General features: G+C 36.0%; 1 protein-coding gene across 6 annotated transcripts in view; it reads left to right on the top strand.

Moving 5' to 3' along the window:
* The window catches only part of LMO3 (LIM domain only 3), a 54,750-nt gene extending 28,769 nt beyond the window's left edge, over positions 1-25,981 (top strand). For all 6 annotated transcript variants that reach the window (XM_071210195.1, XM_058282848.1, XM_071210194.1 and 3 more), the window contains 2 exons: positions 15,224-15,349; positions 23,139-25,981. In XM_071210195.1, coding sequence (XP_071066296.1) covers positions 15,224-15,349; positions 23,139-23,244 — 232 coding nt within the window. In that variant the 3' untranslated portion in view covers positions 23,245-25,981. The remainder of the gene's footprint in view (positions 1-15,223; positions 15,350-23,138) is intronic.
* The last annotated feature ends 972 nt before the right edge of the window (positions 25,982-26,953 follow it).

Here is a 26,953-nt window from a genome sequence, read left to right as displayed (position 1 = left end):
TGTAATGAGGAAAGAACATGCTTCTTTGTAATTAGCCTATTTGTCTGTATCTCCAGCCCTAGACTGCAAACTTTTTGAGAACAAGGATGTGTATTATTTGTTTAAACATGGCCGGCATCTAGCAGAAAACCCAGCAGTAGTAGGTGGTCAGTAAAATATTGACTAGAAGGCAGGAGGGAGGGAGTGGGGTAGAATAAAAAATTTAGAAATGCTTAAATGAATGCAATAAAGTAACAACATATATAATAAAAATAAGCATAAATATCCAGCTGTTTAGGAAAATGTGATTTTAATAACTGAGCTTATTCAGGAAGACTTTGTGGATAAATTGAAATGAGATGGTCCTGGAAGCTGGAAAAGATATTTAGGAGATGGATCTACAGAATAAGAAGAAGATTTGTGTCCTTAGCACATTCAGACAGAATGCTGGTACAGCGCTGAGCTGCCATCCTAAGTTAAATATACAATATTATGAGCTATGCTTTCTGTTCCTTTTAAGACCATGAGGGGATAATGGTGGTAGAGTGCTATTACTAGATAAGATGGGTAGAGATGATATACCAACTAGGAGTTTCCTTCAGCTGCTAGCACCTGAGTTCTGGTGTGTTGGCCCTAAACCATCTTGAAAGTGATCTATTTGTTTTGCGTTTCAGGATGGAGATGATGATGTTGCCTGACAAGATTCTGACACAGCTTTAGAAATAATTGACCAAGTTATTTCCAAAGGAGATCGTTAATAATGGGCATTTGGCAGAAAGGGTTGAATGATAATTCCTTTGTAATGGCTTCTAAATATGTTCTCGACTTCTGCCTATAGGTCTGATGTCCATTATACAGAGTTCAACAATGGGATTTAAAAAACAGGCTGTACTAATCTAGTGGGGATAACTAAAAGTCCTATACAAAATGTATTTAGTTGACAAGGGAAGAGTGCTGGTTTCCAGTCACATCCCTGCTCTGTAATTCAGTAACTTGGGGGCGTATGAACCTTATGGGTATTAGGCACTATGAAGAGAGGTGGTGCTACCAGGGAGCTCACTCTCTGGCAAGAAAGAGACAGGGAGACATAAGTCGATGTAATGCTGTAAATTCCATGGGGTTCATGAAAAAAAGGGCTTAAATAGCCAAAGAAGGGTATAAGTCATTCTCCCGCAGAGACTTCGGAGGGGACTTCATAGATCCAAGGACATTTGAGCTGACTCTGGAAAAGGAGTAATAGCCAGGAAGAAAGGATTTAGAAGGAAGGGCTGAAGGTCCAGATAAGGAGGAACATGCCAGGGGTATGGCACAGCGGTGGGAGACGAGAGGAGGTGAAGGCTGGGGCCTGACAGGATGGCCCTTACGCATCATACCCTTCACCATATACTTACCTGCATGCACGGGGAGCCATAGAAGGCTCTAACAGGAGCGACACATGCGGTCTCTGTTATAGAAAGGTAACTGGCTGCAGAGTGGAGGCTGAAGAGCAAAGCAGGGGATTCTGGTAGAAGAGACATTCAGTTAGGAGGCAGTAGCCTAAATGTGGGGAAGAACTGACATAGATAACTGAGAAGGAAGGAAAGCTATGTCTGTACCACATTTAGGAGAGAGAATCATCAGGGTGGGATTTGGGGATCTGGGGAGAAAAGAAAGGTCAAAGATGAATTTGAGAACCCTGGTTTGAGGAGCTTTTAGGATGGTCCTGACATTCATTTTGACATTGAACCTGTGTGGGCGGAGTGTGGTTTGAGTCTGGAGAAGGATTTTTGTGGAAGGAGAACCAGGCTTGTTCTGAGGCTCCAATGAGTGGAAGGTCTAGAGAGGCAGATTATGGCTTTAAGTAAAGTGCTTCTGAGAGGTCAGGAGTGAAAAGGGCTCCCGAGGAGGGGGCAGTAGTGAATCACCTCTGAGGTCCCTTCTGATTTCGCTTTTCAGTTGAGGCGAGAGGGAGAATCCTAAGTGAGTGTGTGGTACCCGACTCTCCCGTCAATGATTTGAGAGACCCTGGGCACATTACATAATTTCTGAATGCCTCATTTTCCTCACGCATAAAATGGGAGAATGTACCACCACCTGCCTCATTTGGTTGTGTGAGGATTTATGAGATAACCCATGTGAACTGCTTAGAGCAGTGTCTGGTGAAGAGGCAGGGCTCAATGAGCATTAGCTCTTATACACTAATCCCTTACATAATGACCAGATTTCATATTGATATTGATTTGAGATCTTTCTTTAAAATCAAAGCACAGGAAAATCTTTTGACTGATTTGCCTAATTTGTTGAGGTGGAATTATCAGAGAGGGCTTATACTTTTAGTTGTTTTTGCCACTAAAAAATACTTTGCCAACAAGCATTACCTTTAGTGTGTGGAAATGGATCTTATACTGATGTTTTTGAAAAATAATAAGGCCTTGATTTTAGTGGGGTTGGCTTTATTCTTTTTGGTTTATTGATGTTGAGCTTTTTATCAAAGACATGACAGACACCATAACGTTGAGTTTAGATTTTAACTTAGAAGCAGCACTGGGCTATATGGTACTGTGGATTACTCTGTCAGCTTTTGCTAGGTAAGAAAACACCTTTTCCCTTGTGCGCTTTTTGTTTATTACTCTTTGTTACCAGTTTATCTCAGTATCTATCATGCTTCAATTAAGGGTAAGAGAAAGTTTGATCTGGACTGGGTGCCAGTCTGGGTTATTAGAACACAGACTCTGCCAGTTTCCATTACTGTTGCTAAATGGCTGTGAAGCTTTTGATGACTCACTGCTACCTTTGTGCCTCAGTTGCTACCTATCCAATGGATGCTACCTACTACTCCACTTCCCACCCCAATAAGCATAGTTAAGGATTAATTTTCCTATTACAAATTTTAAAAAGGAACTTTTTTTCTAACAGCAAAATATATATATATATATCTTCACAGTTAAACTACAACTGTTATTTTTCCTACGTGTCCTATAGTTAATGCAAGCCAGATAGGAATTGTTTCAGTAAAAAAACAAAAACAAACAAAAAACACAACAATAAAAAAAACTAAGACATAGAATTTTTAAAAATTGGTAGAATTAAGGAAAAAAAAACCTTACTAGTTCAGGTTTTTGTTCCCTCTCTAGGTAAAATAGGTTGTCGGTTAAGTGCTTTGAACCTGTCAGAAACATAGTAAAAATCTCTGAGTAGCACTGAGTAATATCAGCCTGCCAGTCTGCAGTGTTGGGAATATCTATTATGCCATCTGTCACAGGAGATTTTAGGTTGGAGAGCCGCAAATCTGCGGCCAGGGACTCAAAGTTCAAAAGCAGCAGGTCTCTCCTCTCCGCACAACATGCGTTTAAATCACTCTCCGTGAGCCAGGTGCTCTGGTTGATCATAACAGAGCGCATCTACAACAACTTCATTAAAAAAAAAAAAAGAAGAAAGATGTTCAGAGTTATAGCAGTTATAAATGTTGGGAGGGTTCTGTAATTTAAAGCCATGTAATGATTGAGATAGCAATGCAGAATTTTTAACTCTGCTGTCTTCCTCTCCGTCATTCTGGGGTTTTGGTTTGTTAGGTTTTTATAATGAGAAAATCAGCTGCGTGGGTAGAGGAGGACTGGCTTTCCAGAGGCAACCGGGAAGCTGCGGGTCCCGCACTTGGACGCATTTGTTTCTTGGGGGGAGCCTGGGAGCGCTTAGGGGTGCGGGCTCCAGTTGGTAATACATTCCTTTCCTAATGCGACTTGATGTAGATGGAGTGAGGGCCTATCAGGTGTGAAAAGTCCTGCTGCTCCTGGCCTGGAGTGGCCTCCAGACGGTGATTTGGCGACGTCAATCTAGTCATGCTTGATTTAGACCCTTAACATGGTAAAGCAGGATTTCTCTACCCCTGATCAACTTCTCAATTAGCAAGCTGCCTTGTGTAACGGCCTTGTTTTGCAATCCCTCAGGGCTGCTTCAGGGGTCATTAGGGTGAGAAAACTTCAGCACTAGCTCCAGTTCGAGCAGAGCCAGAGGGGCGCCGCAGAGATTTCCTAAATATATATAACCCCTTTTCAAGTTGTTTGCTTTCATGGGATTGATTCTTGGCACATTAAGAAGCTTAAGGCTCCGGTATCTCCTTTAGACTGCCCCCCTTATCGCCTTTGCAGCTGACAGGTTTTTTTGACAGGCTGAGAGTAAAAAGAGATAACTAGTAGGTTAGTACTTTATTTATACATGTGGACACACGTGCACATAAAGAGGCACGCACTCAACTGTCTTTTAAGTTGTCTTTTCAGGGCCTGTGGTTGCTAGAAAATATCACTTGTCATGTGATTCCAGCACTTCATTTTTCTATATTCAGTACCTCTGAGTTCCACATCTTTATTTCTATGTCCAACTTTATTCACTAATGATTTTTAAATTGTTCCTGCCTTATTCAAGTATTTTCTCTCTTGACCCCAAATAATATTTACATGAATATTTGTTAATATGATTGGAATATATTTAATTAATATTTTCCCTATCCGTAATTTGACTAAATTGCTTATTCCCAATTTTAATAGAAAAAAAAATTAATATTAAACTAGCAAGTCACTGTAAGCAGTTTTTTCCCCCATCATGAAAAATATGTGGGTAGAGAAACAGATCCTATAATAAAAACATAGAAAAGTATTTTGAAAAGTTTACTAATTACTTTGAAAATCACATTTACTTTCAATCATTATAGGTTTCATATTAGTAATTTCCTACTTTCATAACCCGCTTTCATATCCACTTGCCATTATCATGCTGTTCGCAAATTAAATCAGTGAATGCATATAAAATACTTTAGCAGGTCTGCCTTGATATGATATTTTTAGAACAAATCACTGTAACATATATTTCATGAACAGGTTTTTCCAAAGTGGTTTGCCTAGGTTTCTTACAAAAATATTTGCTTTATTGACACGGAGCAGAGCTTTATATGGTTAATAAAATATGCCTGGTTCTAGAGATGACCGAACAAGTGTATTTTGTAAAATGAAAGTTGGCTATATATTAATGTTATGCATCCTAATACAAACTCTTTTTATGAAGAGTTTGTTGTCCAGTTTTGATGTGTTTCTAAGAAATAGTTAAAAATTCTGGACACTGTGGCATAGCACTTTCTAAGAAGTACTTTAAATAATGTCCTAAAGGTGACATACCAATGGAAATACCTTAATTGTTCTCTCTTTAGAAGAAAATACATGCACATTTCCAAAAGTAAAGTCTTTACTTAAAGTCAGACCTATGGAAATAGCATTCTTACAAAAAGAAATGCTTTAAAAACTATGCAGGAAACATCATGAATGTTTATGGACAATATTGTATGTGCACATACAAAAATGTAATCTAAAGGCTTGATTGTAATTCTTTTTGTATAGTTCCACCACACAAAATTTGACTTTAATATTTCTCGTCCATAATACTGTGTTGAGTGCTCTGGAAAGCATCAAGCTTGAACAAAGTAATGCTAATAAATAATACCTTCTCCCATAAAACTCTCTTACCCTTTTGAACCTTTTGTTGATTTCTTATTTCAAAAAGGAACTCATCTAAATCCACAAAAAAAATATGTTTTCATGGTTTAATTTTGAGAATATTTCTAAAACCTAATTTAAGCCAATTCAAATTCTTTAGAGTCTCAATTAAAACATTCAAAAAATATTTTAAAGTCTATTCTACATTATATAAAAGTTGTATTTAACTGTGTTTTAAGAGGATGCTACAAATTGTGTCTGACAACTAAAGTCAAATTTTCTAATTTACACAGCTTTATTGGAATCATTCAGTCACACCTCAACTGGAATGAGTTATTGCAGAATTTCAGAATTATACAAAAGCCTCAAAGAGTATTTAGTTTAATCTGCCCACCTGGGTCAATGAAGGAACTGAAGAACAGAAAGTTTGAAACATCTGAACATTAAACTATTGATCTTTTTTTTTTTAAGATTTCTTTTCATTTCTCTCCCCTCCCCCCCACTGTCTGCTCTGTGTCCATTTGCTGTGTGTTCTTCTGTGTCTACTTGCATTCTTGTTAGGCAGCTTCGGGAATCCGTGTCTTTTTGTTGTGCCATCTTGCTGTGTCAGCTGTGTGTGTGTGTGTGGCACCTCTCCTGGGCAACCTGTGCTTTTTTTGCATGGGGCGGCTCTCCTTGTGGGGTGCACTTCATGCACGTGGGGCACCCCTACATGGGGGGCACCCCTGCTTGGCATGGCACTCCTTGTGTGTGGCAGCACCATGCATGGGCCAGCTCGCCACACAGGTCAGGAGGCCCTGGGGATGGAACCCTGGACCCTCCATATGGTAGGCAGATGCTCTATCAGTTGAGCCACATCTGCTTCCCAACTATTGATCTTTGACTATTACAAGGTTGTCATGTAATTTTTTAATCTGACCTCTAATACTCCTGAAAATGAGGGCACTGCTAATAATCAGGGTGGGCAACAGGTATATATGCAGGATTGTCCTGGGCTCACTGATATGTGAATATCTATATGTGACAAATAAAATAATACTTTTGAGAGCACTTTCTTGGAGAATTTAAGAACAATAATCCATTAAAATCTTAAGGCAGTAAATGGTATCACTTATTAAATTTGCTCATATAAAATAGTTTTTGCAGAATAAGATCAATTCCAGGAAATTTGAATGATCATTTTAATGATATTTGGAACTAGGTTATCCCTTGATATGCCTTAGTTAAAAGCAATCAGTGCAGTAAATATCCGTGATAACATTTTCTGCACCTGTTTTTTTTGGTAAATTTAACTTATAAAATGAATTGTACAGTGTTCCAAATTTTGCTATTTACCTTGAAAGAAAACATTAGTTATTAGGTTGTTTGTTTCTTCAGAGAAGTTACAAGATTTAAATAAAGACTGAAACTAAATTTTAGATCATAGATCTTTGAAGTAAGACATAATAATTAATCCTAGAAGAAATGTTCAACTGTCTGAATTTGTATTGGATATATTCAAGAATAAATAAATGTCTTACCTATTTAAGGTAGGCAATTTGTTTATTTTTATAAATAAATGAGCAATTACTGTCAATAAATCATAATCTCTGAATACAAAAGGACACTTTAGGTTGGAACAAACGAGTTTTGCATTGCACTTCACATCAACCTGATATTATCTGGTTGACTTCACTGTGGAACTTAGTGGGTCTTGTTTAGTGCCTGAATGAAAGAATACATCCCACTTGGAAATATGGTGAAGTTGACACTTGGATATATTAACTGGCTTATTTGACAAAACTCAGGGAAAAGGTCTTTCAAAGGATTCTTACTCAAATAACTGTTTACCTTCACTGCCTTCCTATTAATCCTTTTGTCCTCCTCTTTATTTTTCTTTTGTATTGAAACATTTCAGTGTTTGAAGTTCGTTAGTGATAAGATGGCCAAAAAAATGATAGTTTCGAATAAGGTATATCTGCCTTGTTCATTTTTATATGCCATGTATGCAAAAAGTAAAGCATGGAAAAGAAAGATAAAAGAGATGGTAATTGTGGATCTCTAAGAAAAGAGTCTGTAAAGATATCAAGAGTCCAAAGGTGATTTTTAGGAAGGTATTATCTAAAAAAATTTGCATATTGAAATACCTATTTAATTTTAAGTAGACAAATCTTCCTAACACTCACAATAGAATAGCCTATCATTTAAAAATTATTAAATGCTTTTATTATAAAATTATAAAGAATACTCCAATTAGCATTTATTATAGTGAAGCAGAAACCAGAGTATAATGTATGACAATCTACCAACAGCTTCCTCAGTTATATCAAGGGAGAGATATGGTAACTAAATTGCCCACAATATCTGTAAAGTGGTCATAGGTTATAGTCCTAATTATTGCTGGTTTGTCTTCTCTGTTATAAACTTACCTTAAAATTGGATCAGGGACACTATAGCAATTAGATAAAATGTCTGTTTTTAGGTCATATATGTTATCTTTTATTTTACTGTTTCTTCTGTTATTCAAGTCCTTTCCATAAGTATGTCTAAATTAAATTAGAAAAACTCTGTCTTCTAAATATCACAGCAATAAATAGCCTGCTCTATAAATTTCTTTTGTTCCAGCTACTGAAGATCCTTTTAAGGTCTAAAATGTTATTGTTCTGTGCAGTGTTGGTATAATTGCCGTATTTGCCCAAAAGTATAATCCTTATCAAATGTTGAGAAAAAATATTCAATTAAACTTTTCTCTGAATAACTCCTCCCAGTAAGCAGCCATGCTGATCATAAAGAGCAGTAAGCTCTGTACATAAGGCTTTGGAAAAATGGATATAAGGAGATAATTATTTGTTGAAAGTGAAAGAATAATATTTAAATAACAGTTTGCAACGTTTAACAAATTCTAGTGCAGAGAGGGGGCTGATTTGATGTAAATCAGCAATTATCCTCTGTCAGGGCAGCAGACTTGTCCAAGGTAACCCCTCCTTGCCCCATTTTAACAGGGGAAAACAGACAAGGACTGTCAGAAAATGACCAGATTTGCAGGACAGCTGGCTTCTCAAGCTAGGTCTGAAACTAACGAACTCTGTAACGTTTGATGTGTAAACATGGGATATGCTCTGTCCTCAGAGGCAGCGCCAGCACAGGAGCCAGGCGACGGAGTATTGTTCTTTACACATTATTCTTTACACATTGTTCATGGAGCAGAAAATGGTAAGGTTAGAAATGAGTTAACACTCAGCAAGCTTCAGGCAGGGAAAATCAATGGGGCATTGCCATCTATTCAGATTCTGGATGATCTATAATGATCTAACTATTAGCACACAAGTTTTATAACTTTAGAATACAGTATCTCTGGTCTATATATATATTTTCATCTTAAACCCTGGAGGAGAGATTTAACAGATTTCAGTTAGAAAATTCTGAACCTCTATTTGTCTTAAAAATGGTAAGCCTCATACATACAAGTCAACAGAGCTATAGCTACGTAATCAAAAGGCAGTTTGCTTGGTTTATGGAGTTGATTGGATATGAGGAAGGAAACAGCTCTATGGTAAAATTTAAAGATTTAAAGGGTCTGGTTCTTGTTTTTTCTGAACTATCTCAAGTTTCCTTGTTTAGGGCAGGGCCTTCTAACCAATCATTCATGGAGCATGACACAGTTCTTCTGGGGTGATGGGTTTCTGTAAGTCTAGGTGGTACCAGGGATTGCACATGTGTGAGGCAGGCGCTCAACCACTGAGCTGCACCCACTCCCCTCTTGTATAGTTTTAAATGGAATCAGGTCTTCCTGAAATCTGTTTCCTTAGTCTTTTCTAGAGACAGATGATAATGGCTTCCACCAAAATCTCTTTCTTCACCTTTAGCATCTCCTTTATTTTTCTATTATCCCCAATATAACACTAACTAGAGATCTCAAAATACACACAAAAAAGTTCCTCTCTTCTTTTCCTCAGGAATAACTTTTACCTATAATTTTATTAACCCTACTACCATGTTGTTGTGTTCATGGATGTGGATTATGAGCTGATTCTCAGTAAGTCCAGCTGGTCGTTGGCAGATCTTGGGAACTGGTCATCTTAGTTGAGCTTGAGCACCCCAGCCTCATGTACCCTGGGGTTATTCTTTGACTCCAGGAAGAGTACAGTTCAGCCTGAGTCTGGAAGAGGGACAATGCTGTGAGGATAGATACCTCTCCACCAAAGATGAAACATCAGCCACCCTTCCAAGCTTTCTAGGTTTCTTTTCCTACTCAGACTCAGCTGAACACACTGCTATCCTATTTGTCATTTTTTAACCATTCCTCAGATAAACATTTATCTTGACCATCTCTCGGCTTTGCTTACCATTCAACATCAACTCCAGATGCCCTTCTTTCAGCTCCCACCATTTCTCTACCTTGTGAAATGCAATCTTGTTCAGTTCCTGCACAAGTGACAAGCCTCTCAGGTACTGCAGCACAGTTCTACCAAGGGACATATCCTCTTTTTATTTCTTAGCACTTTTCTCCTTCTACCCTCATATTGTCCTTCTCACTAGTTCCTTGGTAGAGAGACCCAGTGATATCTCAGTACCTTCTCATAGAAGGCATCCACTTTTACCAGAGAGGGTCCTTTGAACCTGAGCTTGTTCTCTGTACCAGGAACTATCTCTGGCATTCTAGGAAGTTGTATATTTTTAAATCTACATGACTATATAGAATGGGCCTTTGGTAGATTTTTAACAGAAACTGTGGTTAGGCAATTAGTAGGTTTTTCTTAATTTTTATTCTTACCCTTTCTTCCAAGTTGTATCTGCCTACTACATACATATACATATATATTAAATTTTACTTTAAAAAATTACTTATGCTTGCTTGGCATGATTTTTATATGTTAAAAAAAGAAAAAAAATCATATACAAAGGCTGAGCTTATTAATAGCTTAAGTAATTTTATAGAACAAAAATTTATGTAAGAAATAATTCTCTAAATTTCCTTTAAAAGGATGTTTTCTAGTTCCTTTAAACTATGGTCAATTTTTATTGTTTCTAGCTTAAATACAAGAAAATTAGAAGTCCGTCTATGTTTATAACTATATACTAAAATATATGGAAAATCTAAATGTGCAACAATTAGAAGCATAGTTAAACATGGTGTTAAGTATTTTTATATTTTCCTTTGTATTAATACAGTTCCAGATGCTTAGTGTTTCCTTTTTCTCTTTTTACACTCCCCCAATAATTGTCTCTCTATGACAGTGAAGCACAGACTAAGACCTAAAAGAAGAGAGAATAGATTGAGCTCTTCAGCCTTGGAATGAGTGACTTTTAAAAATTTTAAACAAAAGAATTGAATGTTTGTTTTCATTTTCTGTCACTACATTCCATGGTTTAAAAAGAGAAATAGGAAAGGAGAAGGCAAGTATGTTTGTAATAAACATAAGGGCAATTGCCCTTCTCAATCTGTGAAAATGTTCCATTCTTCCCCACATAAAAATTCACCATCCAGCATCAAAAGTTAAAGATCTTTTCAATTGATTACAATTCTACGTCCTCAGAAAACTATACTTTTTGTATTCATCTTTATTCTATAGAGAGATGTTTTCTAAAAATATAGGATATTGAACCTAAGTCTTATCATTCATATACAATTTACTGTTCAATTCACATGTACTCAAATCACTAAGTGAGGATTGTCTGAATTTAAAAAAAGAAAATTTGATCTTTGTTCAGAATTAAAGATTACTGCAGTAGTATTTATTTATCCATTTTCCCCCAAATAATTAATTAATTTCAGTCAAATACTCTGCTTGCCATTGGCTTGGGGAATTTGATTTAGTGACTTGAGCCACTGACCTGAGAAAAAAAATCTATAGAAACATCTGGTGCTGTGAAATAAAAGACACTAATACAATGAACACTCATTTCCCCCCCAATGCCTGTAGTAAACCATATGCATTATTGCTGTGTTAAATGATTTCATGTCTTGAGTTTTTCCCTACTTTCCCACCCCCAGGAACTTTAGAAATGGATATACATTAAGCTACATAGAGTTCGCCTGATCCATGACTATATTGCAAAAGCTGTTGCGCATTTAGTAAAAATGCTAAATTTCCTGGGTGTGGTGAAAAAAATATAAATGTTAACTTTAGTTGTTTCTATGTCACCTGGATACAAAAGTTCTGAAATAGGGAGGTATTACACGGCTTGTAGATAGGCTGCGTTCTTGCCTGTAAGAAAGTTGTCTGTTTGGTTTTCACTTCATGGCTGGGTTTTGATTGTCAGTATCAGGTAGCAGAAGCAGAAACGGAGTGGAAAAGGGACAGCGGCATCCTTTGGGATTCCTGCAAATAGTAATATGCACTGATGTTTTAAAGATGATGGTTGTCCCCTTTTATATTGTAAACCTACCTCTGCTAATGTCTCAGAAACAAGAGAGGCCACATTACTTAAGGCCTATGATGGGTCTAAGTGGAAGGGAACAGTCTAACCCATAAATTGGCAAATTAACCCCTGCCAGGGTTTAATAATCTGTAAGACATCTTAAAATGAGCAAAAGGGATCAATGACTTTTTTTTTCCCTTACCTTAGATTCATGAAACCATACTCGACGATTACTTTAGGTCAGAATTTCAAAATGACTTCCGTTTTTTAAATAAAGCTTTGTCTGTCTCCATGTGCGACTAAGAGCACTTGAGCCCTCCTCTTATGTAGAGAATGAGATTGTATAAACTCTACAAACAGTGGTTTACAGAGATCTCTAGCTTAACCAGAAGAGTGGATCAGTGTGAACATCCTTATAATTGAGTCCGGGAGCGAGGGCTGGGAAAGAAGGGGTTACAAGAATGTCTGGGATTGTGACTAGTCTAAATGAATTAGATAAGAGATTCTTCTTAAGTATTTCTTAGACATTTGTGAAAAAATTCTTGCCAATGAGGATTATGCATGACTTAAGCTTAATTGATACATATGGAAAATTCTTTTTGCCTGAGAATCCCAACGTTCCATTTGAAAAGCAAAGAAAACCATACCTTTTGAAAACTCCATTTTGGATAGTAAGTACTTTATTTCCTTTCCCAGAAGAACCTTGTGTTTGCCCCGCTGAGAAACAGGAGATCTGAAAAGTGGGCTATAGAACGGTCTCCCGATCCTTGGACAAAACTGAGGAAAGAGTCTAACAAATGCATCGTTTTGCAGTAAATGAGATCAGATTTCCGCATCTCCGCACTCAGTCTGTGAGCTGACAGTTCAGTAAAATGTTCCCTTGTAAGGTTCGCCCTCTTAGGAAAAGGGGCAATAATTCATCATTAGGATTTCAGAGTCCAGGTGTAGATGGAAACTGATGGAGCCTCCAGCGAGGCAGGGAAAGTGCGTGGAAGAAGAAAATTTTATCTGAAGCCTAATTCCCTGGTTACAGCAGAGAATAATTAAGATAATATTGCTTCAAGAGCCCTTTAATGATTAAAAATCACATATGCAGAATCCATAAATTGGAGGGCGACAAATTGGAAGGCTAGAACGTCAGAGAGCTGTTTTGTGCACATTGTAGTGGAAAGTACACTAGTGGCAGCTCGCAGTACAGGCAGCCACCAGAGACCCGGCCCATTCCAAGGACTTTGTTTAGATGCAACAAATCATTTGTCTGTTATTAACCCAGAGCTTGTAATTATGCAGATTGCCATAGATTTTCCTGGGCCTGGAAGTGAGATTGAGGGTTGTTCACAGTACAGCAGGCAGCTCGGGGCTGGCCATGCATTACAGAACTTGCCACATTTATCATGTTGACTGATGGCAGCAGAAGCAGGTCTCAGGTCCCAGTGGTTAATGTAGTGGGTAATTAACTGTCATTTGCCTAGTAATAGGCTGATGATCAATGGTTTGTGTGGAAACAAATTCTAATCAGGTAGCTGATAAATGCTCAGCTAGTGAGAGCAATTGAAATTGGAGGGAAACTACGTCCAGAATTTCAAAACGGTATTTTGTGTGGGTGTGTTTATTAGGTATAAGCAAACTAAGTAATTCTTTAAAACTGCCTTTTCTCATATCAACCATAGTTTCTATCCACAAGTATATCTGTAGTCATGGAATAAAGAACTTTAAAATGTTCTCAATTTCTCAGAAAAGGAATTAGAGAACAGAAGAAACAAATGCACACGAGATGAAGGAACGAAGAAATTCTGCTTACAAAAGAGTAGAATGGAAGCTTTAGTTTGTGGAGCTTTCATTTTTAATGATGCCGGTAGGAGATGGCAGATACTACGTTTCCAATGAAGTTCTTTGAAAAGAAAAAAAAATTCTCAAAATCTGAATTGTAAACCGAGATCCCAAGGGTTCCTAGGGTTTTAGTCCTCAAAATAAGCAAACTACAATGTTTTTAAAAAGTCTTTAAGGAAAACAAGTGTCTAACAACTTTGAATTTGTACATCTGGAACATAACCTTGCTAACTTTTTATCAAATGTTCAGATTATATTAGCAAACTATTTGAAATGTGTTTACGGTTTCTACCCTCAAGGTGCTTATGTTCAAGAGACATTCCAACAGAAACATGACCGTAAACATTTATTTACAGATTTTCTGGACACTTAGAAACCATTCTCCCAACTCTTTTCCAAAAATTTTCATTAGTCTAGTAATAAATTGCAAAATGCATGTGTGTGTGCTAAGCAGCGGCCTTTCTCTTTGGAATATACAGCAAGTAATAAGAAGAGAAACTTTAGCACATTATTGCACAATCCTTAAATTCAATAAAATGAAGGACTAAGATTTTTAAAAGCACATTTTTATAACTCAAATGAGTTCTTTCCATAGCACCTTTGAATTCATTAGTTTAGAACTGCTTTTAATTTGGTCTTTCCCATGAGAGCCATTATATTTTTTCTCCCGTCAGCCTGATGGTGGAGAAAAAAGGAAACTGGCAGATGCAGTGTTTTTCATTTAGTTTTCTTCCTAGCTAAAGAGTACATTAACTACTATGCACAGAATATTATTTATAATAATTCTTCACCACCATTAACAACTTTAAATAAACTTGGTTTAAATATTGCCAGTGGAAATGGGCAAAATATTTCATTTTCTCCCATTATGAAACTGTAGGGACATTTTATATTCTACTATTCTTTGGGTCATTACAATAACTATTTTCAGGAATCCACAGCAAATAGGATTTTTTTTTAGAACACCCTTTTTTCCCAGACAATTCCAGTGGTTCTTAGAGTATATTATGTTTCAATGCCGGGTCTAGCTCTGTATGGTTTACGGCCTCATTTACTTTAATGTGCTACTGGAATAACATGATCATAGCTACAACCATGGGATAGGGCCATAAGGTGCATCTACCTCTAATGTTTTTTGATCATTTAAATGGCTGGCTCATAAATGTCCTCTAATAATAATGGCAAACCTTTCAGTAACTAGATTAAAGGGAAAAAAAAGTGACTTTTTCAAGTGGATTTCTTTTCCAACTAAAATGTGTAATATATGGCATTTGGATAAAGTTACATCACTCTTCTATTTATGGTATGCTCTAATAAGTAGAAGATTTTTTGCCATGAATTCACCCAGTTGACTTCTCTTCGTGTGTGATTAGGGAACCTTCCCAAAGTATTTGTCTTCCCTTTTTTTCGAACATGATGCATCTTTCATCAAGACAGTTCAACTGAGTATGTACCGCTGAAGAATATTTACACGTCCAGTCGGGATACAGCTCCTTGTGTACAACGTAAGGCATTGCCCACTGGTGCCTTTACAGGGACCATGAGCCTCTTCTCTGCTCACAGCCTCAGGCTTCCCTGTAAGACTTTGAAGACAGTGTTTGTTGTCCTAGGCTCTTCGGAGTAACGGGAAACTGCGCTGCCTGCAGTAAGCTCATCCCCGCCTTTGAGATGGTGATGCGCGCCAAGGACAACGTTTACCACCTGGACTGTTTTGCATGTCAGCTTTGTAATCAGAGGTAAGCAGATTTCATTCTGGCTCTTTAAAAAAAAAAAGGTAAGGCCCTCTCTGCTGTCTGTTTACTTAATGGGGGGAATTATATTAGTCCATTTTGTTTAAAGCAATTAAGCTCAGCATTTCTGTTTTCTGCAAACACTCATTCAGTGCCAGATACAAACCACTGAGGAGGAGAAAGGTCTTGGGACCGCATTTCTACCCCAGAGAAACGCAGAACAGTGTGATGGAATGGAAATACCTCTAGAGACTTTTGGTCTTGTTGTTCATTCTTGTTTTCTGTCTTTTAAAAAGTTGATTTTAAAAATCTCTATTTTTTGTACTACTTCCATGAGCAAAAAAAAGTTTGCACTGGGGCAAATATACATGAATTTGTGGCATGCATTTTGTATTCCATCTCATTTTTTATATTTGTAGATCCCCTATCTCTTGATTCCTTATCTTTAATTTTAACCTTGCTCTGTATGTACATTTTATGTTGCATCAAATTTCTTAGGGAAGGAGGCAGGCTATAACTAATAATTAAACAGTCGTCTGCATTGGAGAATGGAGACATTATGTGGTAAAAGTAAATTATAAATATCAAAGGAAAAGAACTAACTTTTGAGAACCTTGTGTGTTCCTGGTATTTAATATAAATTATTTCACGCAAATTTCAAAATCTGTAAAATCAGTATTACCATCTCCATTTTATAAGTGTTGAAACCAAACTTTGGTATGGAGAAAAAGAGCAGATCTGTATCGTTTGTCTGAGATATAATCAGTATTTTCAGCCATAATGAATAAGTCTTTCATTTTGGCTATTGCCTTACTAAGGAAGATTCCACTCTCTGAATGAAAGACAAAAGGCATTGCAGGTCATGGGGGAGGTCACCAGCACTTGTGCCTGTGGTTCCTGGGAGTTTTATAAGAGTGTGTATTTGTTCATATATTTGAGGCTAACTTAAATGACTTCATCATCGTAACTGAAAATGAAAACTCCACATGAGTTTAAATCAGAAGGTTTTCTTTCCTGGTTTGGTTGAAGGTACTGACCCACGAATATGTCCTCTACCCACCCTTCTTCTCGTCCTGCCAGCTAACTCTATTTACTAACCCACATTGGTTTCTTTTTCTCTCCCTCTAAAATCAAGTGCTTCTTAAATAGGCAATTTCAAAGAGATCTAAAGGATCTAATTCTACTGAAAATTTAAACCCACCTTATTTTTGGAGGATTGTATATACTTGGCAAATGGAAAATGTATTGCACAGGAAATCTGGACACGTAAACTCTAGAATGGACTCTGCTACTAACAAGCTGTGTGACCTTGAGTCAACCACTTTACCTCTCTGGCCCCCAGTTTTCTCATTTGTAGCCAAAGGGACCTGGATCTGTCAGTCAATCTCAGATATTTCTCAGTTCAAAAGTATTAGGACTTAATCTCACACCAAAGCAAGCTGTTATTTCAATGATGCTTGTAATGTTATACATTACCAAAATGTTCTCCAGAAAACAAGTGTTCCCACACCAGAAATGTACAAAACTATGCATTTCAACTGTACATGTCCTTACGTTCTAACACTGGAATTATTATTTAAAAAGAAATCTTTGTCACCTGGAGGGGTAAAAGGTAATATCACACAATTTTTAATTAGCATTTATTTGATTACTAGTGGACCTTTGGTATTTCATTTTTAGGGAATTGCCTGGTTACTCCCTTGTCCATTTATTCTATTGAGGCAGGCTCACCTACTTTATCCCTGCTCTATATAGAAAATTAAAACATCATTCAAGTGCTAAACTCAGCTTAAATTCCATTATGATGCAAAGTAATTGTAGGTTGTTAATGTTATTTACAAATCATATATCAATTTTACTTCACCACTGAAATAGAAGTTGCATTCACAATTAAGTCTACCTCCTCAGTAGAACTCAGTCAAGTAAGACAAATACTCCTAAATTTTGACCCTAAAACTGTTCACATTCTTATTGCTGCAAAATACTATTCTAGTATCATTATTAAAGTACCCAATATATTTCTGTGTTCGCTTCATTTATTACACACCATAATGGGACTGCATAGCTTCAGTGCTGGTTATGCACAATTAGCACTTAGTTATTGCCTTGTCACTTCAGCCCTTACAAGACAAACTTCTTTTATGCAAGAAGTCAGCTCATCTTCATCGGTCAATCAATGCAGATGATTTTTGTTACCCTGAACACAGAAGGTTTACAGTATAGGAAATTCTCCTTTTACTTTGAGGTTTGCTTAGGAAAGCCTCTCCAATAAAGTCATAGTGTGGTGCATGGGTCTATACACTTGGCAGCCACATAATTATCACAATTTTGCACTTTTTCAAGTGAAACACAATGGAGTTATGTAACTATAGGCACTTTCCCTCAAGCAGACTGACACCTGAAATGGTGAAATTGTAAATGATTACAAATTTTATTTAGAAGTAATTTCATCTTTACTTTAAATTAAAAGTACCACTAGGATCCAAAGCATTTTCAAGGGCTTAAAATAGTAGTGACAATAACTTTACAGGATCGGTTGTCTCTTGTAAAAATCCTCTCTGCCCTCTTTTAGAAGTAATGGCTGAAAAGGTGTCTCATGAATACAAAATCTTAAAGGTTATCAATTATAAAAGGAAATCAAAGGGAGGTTATTTTGAACCTCTTATGATAACTGGACTCTGATTCAGAACTGGAAAATTCTGTACAGTGGATTAATGTCTTAAAAGTAAATAAGCCCCTCCACCTCAGAAAATTCTGTAAAACTGAATGATTGTTTCAGAATGAAAGGAAAAGACATGCTTGTTTATCACGAAATTGCCACAAACACGTAGCCCTGTATGCCGTTTCATTTTCTGATATTCAGCACCTTCTACGGGCCAAGCACTACGCTAGTCTCTCTGGAAACATAGGTCGCTAGACTCTGGTTTCTTTCTTGGAGGTGTTCAGAGCCATGGGAGAGACAGGACGTCAGAGGCTCACAGTTCCATGTAACTGGTGCTAAACAGAGCTATCCAGAAGGAAGAGAGACCCTTTTTCCTCCAAGTCTTGGGGAGGCAGTCCTCAAAGGGTTGATAGGCTGGACGGGATCTAGGAATTGTGTCTTGTGTGGGATGGGAAGGTGAGGGAACCAGGAAGCAGTGAGGAAAGGGTTTTCCAGGTAGAGAAACCGCAAGCCAAGACAGGGAGGTGTGAAGAAGTTGACCATGCCCCCACCGAACTCCCTCCAATCTCTGAGCTCAGTAGAGAGGGGGGCGAGGTACAAGAGGAGATGGAATTGTAAAGACAGGAAGTCAGTGAATGAAAGTCAAAATAAATCCAAGTTTAAATTATGCACCTATAATACTTTTTTTATTTTAAACTCCTTGGTTCTTTAATAAATCTGAATTTACTGTTTGACTTATCACCCCACCTATTTACCTCAGAATTCCTTTCAGATTGGGAAACATGCCACATTCATGAGGAAATGTGAAAGGCCAAAGTAATGATATATCAATAAATAAACGCTTTAAGATCAAAATGGGTTGATATGGCCAGGGGATGTTTACAGAGGAATGAAAACAAGTAAGCTTTAGCATCTAAATAGATGGAGGAAGGTAAGAAGTGTTCCTCACCAGCGAACGTGTAGGTAATGGTGAAAAAATGATGATTAGCAAATAACAATGATAACAGGTTCTTACGTAGGGCTGATCATACACCTGGCACAGAACAGTCTGAATGTTTTACATCCAAGTCACTTAGCTCATTACATTCTCAAAATAACCCATAAGTAGGTTAACGTCAGCCTCCTTTTCCAGCTGAGGAAACTGAAGCACAGGACATTTAACTTGCTCAAGATCGCACAGTTAGAAAATGGTAAACTGAGGACTTGAACACAGGAGTCTGGCTTCACTGTCTGTGCTTAGAGCCCATGGAAGGTCCCTGGCCCATTTCAGGAAGGGTATTTTATGTTTCTGACTAAGAGGATACAAATGTCAGTCAGTGTAGTGGAGTTAAAGTAAAGGAGGCATTGGATAATGTATAGCAGGATTCAGGATTTTGGTGGTATAACAATGCAGAAAGGACTGGTAGGAATTTAAGTACATGATGACAATAGAGATTTCAGTGGGAAAGATAGTAAATTTGTTCACAAGTATGCAGTGGTAGTACAAGTACATAACCTGAACCTCTTGTTGAAAAAAAGAGTACAGTATTGAATTCTTTATCTGAGGATACTAAATAGGTAAAGAGGCATTATAAATACAAATTGGAACTACCCCCCCCCTTTTTTTAAAGTGTTGTGGGATTGAAATTAATTAAAATTGACAGTCACTAATTTAGAGAAAATGACATATTCAGTTTTTAGAAAGGATGTTATAAATGGAGACATCTCAGCATAAGCTTTTGAAAACCTACTTAAAATTACTACAAACCCATATTTTATTGTATAAGGATGAGTTATTAATTATACTTATTTTCTGTACTTCTCAAACCTCTTCCAGATAATTTTAGGTAGAGTCATTCTGAAATCTCAAAATTGAATCTGTTATTAATTCCAAAATGTGAAGATTAGATGGCTAAGTAATCTGAATGGACATTTTAAAAAACCTCTTAGCATATGTATTTTTTCAAATAAGTGAAAAACTAATTGAACTGAGCATACCACAAGCAATTGAGATTAGAGTACAATGAAGATTATCAATTTATTTTCAGGGCTTTTAGCCTGACCTATAAATATACTACAATATCCTCTAGCTATCACTCATATTTTTTCTGCAAATGCTAAATCTTCTAAGAAGCTGGTTATATGACATTAGGAACTGGCTTTTCTTTAAAAATTACAGTTGCAGATTATTTTGTTAAGAGTTAAGTCTCTACATTGTTTCTCTGATTTCCTCATATTTATAAAGGCTACATTTTTAAACAGGATACCATCCTATTTGCATGATAATTGTTTTTCATAATATATTCTCAACTCTAGCTTTTAAGGCTATTTTGTTTGAGTTATGTGTAAGTGAAACTTTCCTCACCCATATTCTATTTCATCTTGACTTTTAAGTCTAAATGGAAGTGCATGCAAAATTTATTTTTATCGAGTTAGCATATTAGCAACAAAATTTCTGAAGTAAGAATATTTCAGATATATCCCACGTATTTTACAGATACCTCACTGAATGGTAGGAAGACTTTTTAAAAGTTATGCAAAGGAATAATTCTAATATAGAAAGAAAAACCACCAAAAGAACTATGTAATTATTTTCTCACCACTCTATAGTCTATGTGTAGCCTACAAACCCTCCTGCCTCCAGGTGAAAGCACAGGTCTGGAATCCACAGGGAGACTACTTTACTACCACTGCCACAGACATGGTAGGTAGGGACCCTGAAGCGGGTTCTTGAACTATGAGGGAGCCTTGGGAGTTTCATCTGAAAAGGGCAATGACATCTACTTTCTAGGTTGCATGTGAGGATTAAATGTAATCATATATATACACACTTGGCATTAGCACATGGTAAGTACTCAATAAAATGTGGCTGTTTTTAATTACTTACTTTCCAAACACCAAAGGACAGATTTACAGATTTCATTTCTCTCCCTTGCAACAGTCTTACAGAAGTGTCTGATAGTAAAGAACACTAAAAGTTTCATCTTTGATATAAGTAGGGGCTGGGATTTGAACCCAGTTCATTGTAATATACTTCTCTGCCTTTCACATGCCTCTCATTTGAACCTTTCTATAATCTAGTGATGTAGCCACTTTTATCTCATATTCAGAGCAAGTATGAAATGTACACTATGCCTTGCAGTGGGTAGGTGAGAGAGGCAGGACTTGGAACTAGATCCAGAGACTTGGCTTATTTTTTCTCACTATAATTACTGTGAATTTATTTATCAATGAGACATCTAATTTTCACATCCTCTGAAGGGTGTGAACTAACAATAATAGATACCATACTACCATACATGATGGCTACTGTCATCATGAACTAACAATAATAGATACCATATTTTATTTGATGGCTGATAGAATTTTTAGGTCAATTAAGTGGACTAGAGCAAAATTTTAGACAATAAGAATTGGAGAAGAGTTTTCCCAGATTAGTTTGATTTTAGAAAATATGGTTCCATTATTTGTCAGGTCAAATTAATTTCAACAGTAATATAAACTGATAATTTTGAACAGTAATCAGATGTATTCAACCTGCTACTTTACATAGTCTGCACATAAGAGAATAGTATCTAATTTGGCTACTTAGTCCTGTTCAGCAATAGAAATATTTCATTTCATTCAATATTTCTTATTGATCGGGATAATCTATGGATGCCGGTTTATTCAAATGCCAGTTTTGTTTTTGTTTTTGGTTTGTTTGCAGCATTAAAAAAATGCAACTAAGAAAACAAACAAAACACACAAAACCTACCCTTGAATATTCCTTGTGTCCAATAGCCTTGACCACAAACAACTCCAGAATTTCAAGATCAGTGCTTAGGCAGTATTTTGATCAACATCATCAGCAGAGGGTAATCCCGGGGCAAAAAAGAGTAAATTCCACAAATAAACAGACCAATTTTCCTGTAAGAGGAGAGCTAATTCTTTTCAATCTGCTTTTTTATTACACTATATTCCCTTCTATTTAGTTAGCTTATGTAAGGATGAATTTCCAGAGCTACCCAGTTAGTAAATAAATAGGTTCACTCTTTGTCTAGCATTTCAATCTTTGCAAATATAAATCCAACTGCTTCTCCCTTAAACCTTCAAATTCACAAAGCATTAAAGGGTGGCTTTCACTACACAGTTTAATCTATCCTCTAAGATTTCTGCTTGAACATCATTTGAAATTGACTCTGATAAAGAGAGACTACTATCAAAGGTCAGTGAGGTCAACTTGTATAATTACGAGTAGTTTTACTGGGTCAACTCTACCAGACAGCACTCTCTGAAGGTTAAATTGTTACAATTAAATATATATACAGATATCTCCAGAGTTATTTTATTGTTAAATGTACCAGAAACAGCACAAGCATTTATTTCTGACCTTAATTGTGTCCAAAGTGTCACCATTTGGTAATTATACAAAAAGCACTTATTAAAAACAGTACAATCTTGCACATTAAACAATACTTTATAAAATAAAATGCATAATTAGCTACTAGAAACTAGTTTTATTTATCACATCAATATCAAGTTCATTCAGGTTACTCCCTCTGGTTTAATTGAAAAGTGCTCTAAGAAATGACATCCACTATTTCATAGTTGGTGAATTTGCCACAAACAAAGGAATATGACACAGCAGCACAGTCTGATACTAAAGCAAGTTTCATTTCATAATGATCACTTCCAAATTGCTAGAATTTAATTCTATTTCAATATACTAAAAGGAAACTGTCAATGGGAAGCTTTAAAATGGTCCATTTTCTAATTGCTTAATTCATTTTAATGCCTTTTTAAAAATTAAACGGATAAATGGCCAAAGATGAAGCCTTCCATAATCATTGCAGTAAAATATCATCATACTTTTATTTTCATGAATGTAAATACATATCCTTTTTTTCTCTCTTCAGTATGCTTTAAAATCACCTTTGGAGCCTAAAATGTTATTGTGATGTTCCCAAGATTTTTATATGTAATGTGGGATTTAAAATTGTGTGCATTTTCTTGAATGAAGTACATGGTTTAATTTTAATAAGGAAAGCAACTTCTAAGTCAAACTTTCACATTAACTGCCATGTGAAATTATTATTAGGAAAATAAAGCTTCATATTTATAGATCTGAGTGAAATGGTCTTAACACATCTCATTTTTTAAAAATATTTTCAGATTTTGTGTTGGAGACAAATTTTTCCTAAAGAATAACATGATCCTTTGCCAGACGGACTACGAGGAAGGTTTAATGAAAGAAGGTTATGCACCCCAGGTTCGCTGATCTATCAACATCACCCCATTAAGAATACAAAGCACTACATTCTTTTATCTTTTTTGCTCCACATGTATATGAGAATTGACACAGGAACCTACTGAATAGCGTAGATATAGGAAAGCAGGATGGTTATATGGAATAAAAAGGCGGACTGCATCTGTATGTAGTGAAATTGCCCAGTTCAGAGTTGAATGTTTATTATTAAAGGAAAAAGTAATGTACATATTGCTGGATTTTTTTGCTTGCTATTCGTTTTTGTGTCACTTGGCATGAGATGTTTATTTTGGACTATTGTATATAATGTATTGTAATATTTGAAGCACAAATGTAATACAGTTTTATTGTGTTACCATTTGTGTTCTGTTTGCTTCTTTGTATTGTTGCATTTAGTACAATCAGTGTTTAAACTTACTGTATATTTATGCTTTCTGTATCTACCAGCTATTTTAAATGAGCTGTAACTTTCTAGTAAAGAATTGAAGAGCAAATCTCATTAATGATACAAATATAGATAAAGCAAGTCTATCAACATTAAGAATACTAAAAAATAAAGACACATTCACACAAGCATTTTAGTAATATCCATTACTTATTGCCACTATAATTTAAGGAGTCTAACAGTGTTCTCATTATAGCCCCCTATTTTCAGGGGGTTAAAGATCAGCTTTAAAAATGCATAAAAATTTCATCTCAAAGAACTTTCATTTTATACCAACATGAAAAGTGCCATTTTAAAATTAACTTTAAAGCTTAACAGTTATCCTTTCTAAATTATTTTTTGTGCTCTTTACCTACACAATGGTTTTTGTTTTTGTTTTCAACCCCTCATATGAACTAGTGCCTTTGGGTATCATGTAAAATTTTTCCAAAAGGTTACTTTGAAAAAGCATTCCAACAATTGTGAGAAAACTTTAAATATGATAAATTTATGTGAATTTTACCCAAGTCTCTCCACAGGAGCTAAAGATTCAATAACCTTATGACAATAAATTTATGGCACTAAAAAGATTTGTATGTGAATCTACTGAAACCACACCACATTAATGGACGTTGGAGCTATGATCATATTTGAGCATTGAGAGTATTTTTGGCCAGTGCAACAGAATGCCCTTAGAATCTATGAGAAGAGAAACAAAGGGATTGATTTTTAAAAAGTTGAGAACTCATTATATATTTTTCTGTATTTACCTGCCATTTGTTTTAATGGTCAAAAAGTGAACACTTTAAAAGTTTAATGACTTACTCTTTCACTGCCTTTGTTAATTACCCACTCAGAATATATTACACTTAGGCTGAACTCAATCATTTCAGTTTTTAAAAGGTGAAATATTATTCCTTTACCTACATATAGTTGATAAAGAAGAGCAGATTATGGAGAAGGATTATTTAAATTATAATTAAGGAAATAAAAATGAAAATATGATCCCCTCTTCTTGGTTGTTCACATTTTGTGGCTTTGTTTCTGTAATCAGAACTACTTTTTGACAAATCTAATTCCACACAGGCACAATGAAGCATACTTTTACTGTAGCACATTTAGTGCTGCAGATATTTTCTTTATTTCTTCTGGATCATTTATATAGGAAACAATATTTCCCAATGTTATTTGCATACATATTCTGTCCTGCCAATACATGCATTTAGGGTAAAGATTAATATTGTACCTGAATTTTTGGTCTGGAGCCAAAGTGTTAAACGGAAAATAATGCTGGTGTGGATTTGAGCTGTTTTAAAACTTAGCTTTATTATAAACATGCATGTGAATCTTGATATTGCCTCTCATTTAAGAGAATGGTTCTGTGAAAAGTGAATGATATGTACAAACGCTTCACAATTAGAGTGTTCAAGTACTATGTCCCCCCAGTTTGAGATATACTAAAGAACATTTTCAAAAAGAGCTCGTTGGGACCCACAAAATATTGAGCCTTAGAGCCTTACATTTGTTTCATGAAAACAAATGACTTGCACAGCAAAAAAAGAAAATAAGGGGTGTAATGAGTGAGAAGATGTGGTTTTCAAAATGCAGCCCTGCTAGTCCCCAATAAGAGTTGTTTAAAATTCATGTGGATGTAAAGTTGTCATTTTCATTAAATTTTTCAAATGATTTTTTGGATTAAATGATTTTGCATATATTCATCAATAGGTCAAACTACTTGTAGATCGGGAACAAACTTCTTACAGCTTCTTGAAGCTGCTTAACTATCCTTGCCACCCAGAAACAAAACCAAGTTTTTGCAGTTTTGCTTTTGCCTAATCTCTTGGGAATGCTTATGCTTTTTCACTACAAACAGAATTATTCGCGTGGATTAAAGATTAAAGATAATCTAAGAAGATTAAGGCCTTAATCTCCATGAAATTATGAAATAAAACAGGAATAATTTTCCAGCTGTAGGTCATTTTACAGTGAATTGCCCTTAAAATAGTAGCATTTTGGGCTTGAAACCCTAAGCTAATGGTCTTGCCTACTCACAGTCACTGAATTGTTGTCGATTTCCTATTGGTGTTGTGTAGCTCTGACATGGCTGAGCTTGTTGTATGATGCCTACAGCAGGACACCCCCACAAAGGACCACTGATTTCTCAAGCAGTGAGAGCTCCCTTCCTGCGAGCTTCTCTTGCGGGCTGCCTGTGAGGATGGCCCAGACTCCACCATCCAGCACGGCTGGGTTTAAAAGCTGAACTGTGTTTGCAATTTCACTTTCCTCTTGCCTAATAAATATCTCCTGAGTTCTTTTCATTTTTTATATTTGCATTTATGTTTTTACTAAAAGGGATATTACACTATTTCACTGCACTTAATTTGAAAAATCCAAGATGGTATCTAGAAAGTATATATGATGCCCGTGAAAGAGAAAATTGAGTGAGAACATTTACTTTGTAAAGGTAAAGCATAACAAGCAGGCACAAGGTTCCTCAAATGCTTTCTCCCAATGTTTTATTTAGGTTTTCTCAGCTAGAGAGTTTACAGCTATTTACTTTTGTGAGGGGAAAAAAACCCCAACCTATCAACCAAGAAGGTAGCAATTGCTGGGTATCATTTTGTACATTTATACATGTTTTTAAGTGATCTTTTTGAAAGCAACTGCTCTGCAATTGTCAGTCTAAATTTTGAATTTCCTGTTTCCTACTTAATGAATCAAAACAACAAAAAAAACTCAACTAAATCCTACGATTTCAAGGAAGAGATTGTGGCTTAACTGAAACAGGGTGCTGAATATTCTATCTATAAGTAAACACACCATACACAAATGGTTTACTTTTAACTATCACTTTAGGCAAACCACTTTCTGAATATTCACTTAAACAATTTCATAGAAATGATATAGGCCAAACATGTTTAGTGTTCACTTCAGTAAGTTGCAAAAACAATCTGCATATTTATTGTAATAGGCCATTAACACAGAATACAATCTTAGCAAAAGCTTTTTGATTATTACTTTTCCTTAAAAACACCATCATAGATTTTTAAAATGAGATTTTAATGCAATCTAAAATAATAGAAAGCAAAGCCTTAAGATAGTCTTTAAACCAATTAATACGTACTGAGTGCCTACTATGCGATAGGCTTTTCCTCGAGCACACAGCCTGCTGTTGCACTGACTTTTCATACATCAGATAACTTTAAAGTGTCTTTTCATTGGTTTGTACTCATCCCAAGCCTGCTAATAATGAGCACACAAAAGCAAATACCATCTTCCACCTATTCGGTATGACAT

The sequence above is a fragment of the Dasypus novemcinctus genome, chromosome 20 (genome assembly GCF_030445035.2).
Source record: "Dasypus novemcinctus isolate mDasNov1 chromosome 20, mDasNov1.1.hap2, whole genome shotgun sequence".
In the NCBI taxonomy this organism is placed as follows: domain Eukaryota; kingdom Metazoa; phylum Chordata; class Mammalia; order Cingulata; family Dasypodidae; genus Dasypus; species Dasypus novemcinctus.
This window is presented reverse-complemented; position numbering and strand designations above follow the sequence as displayed.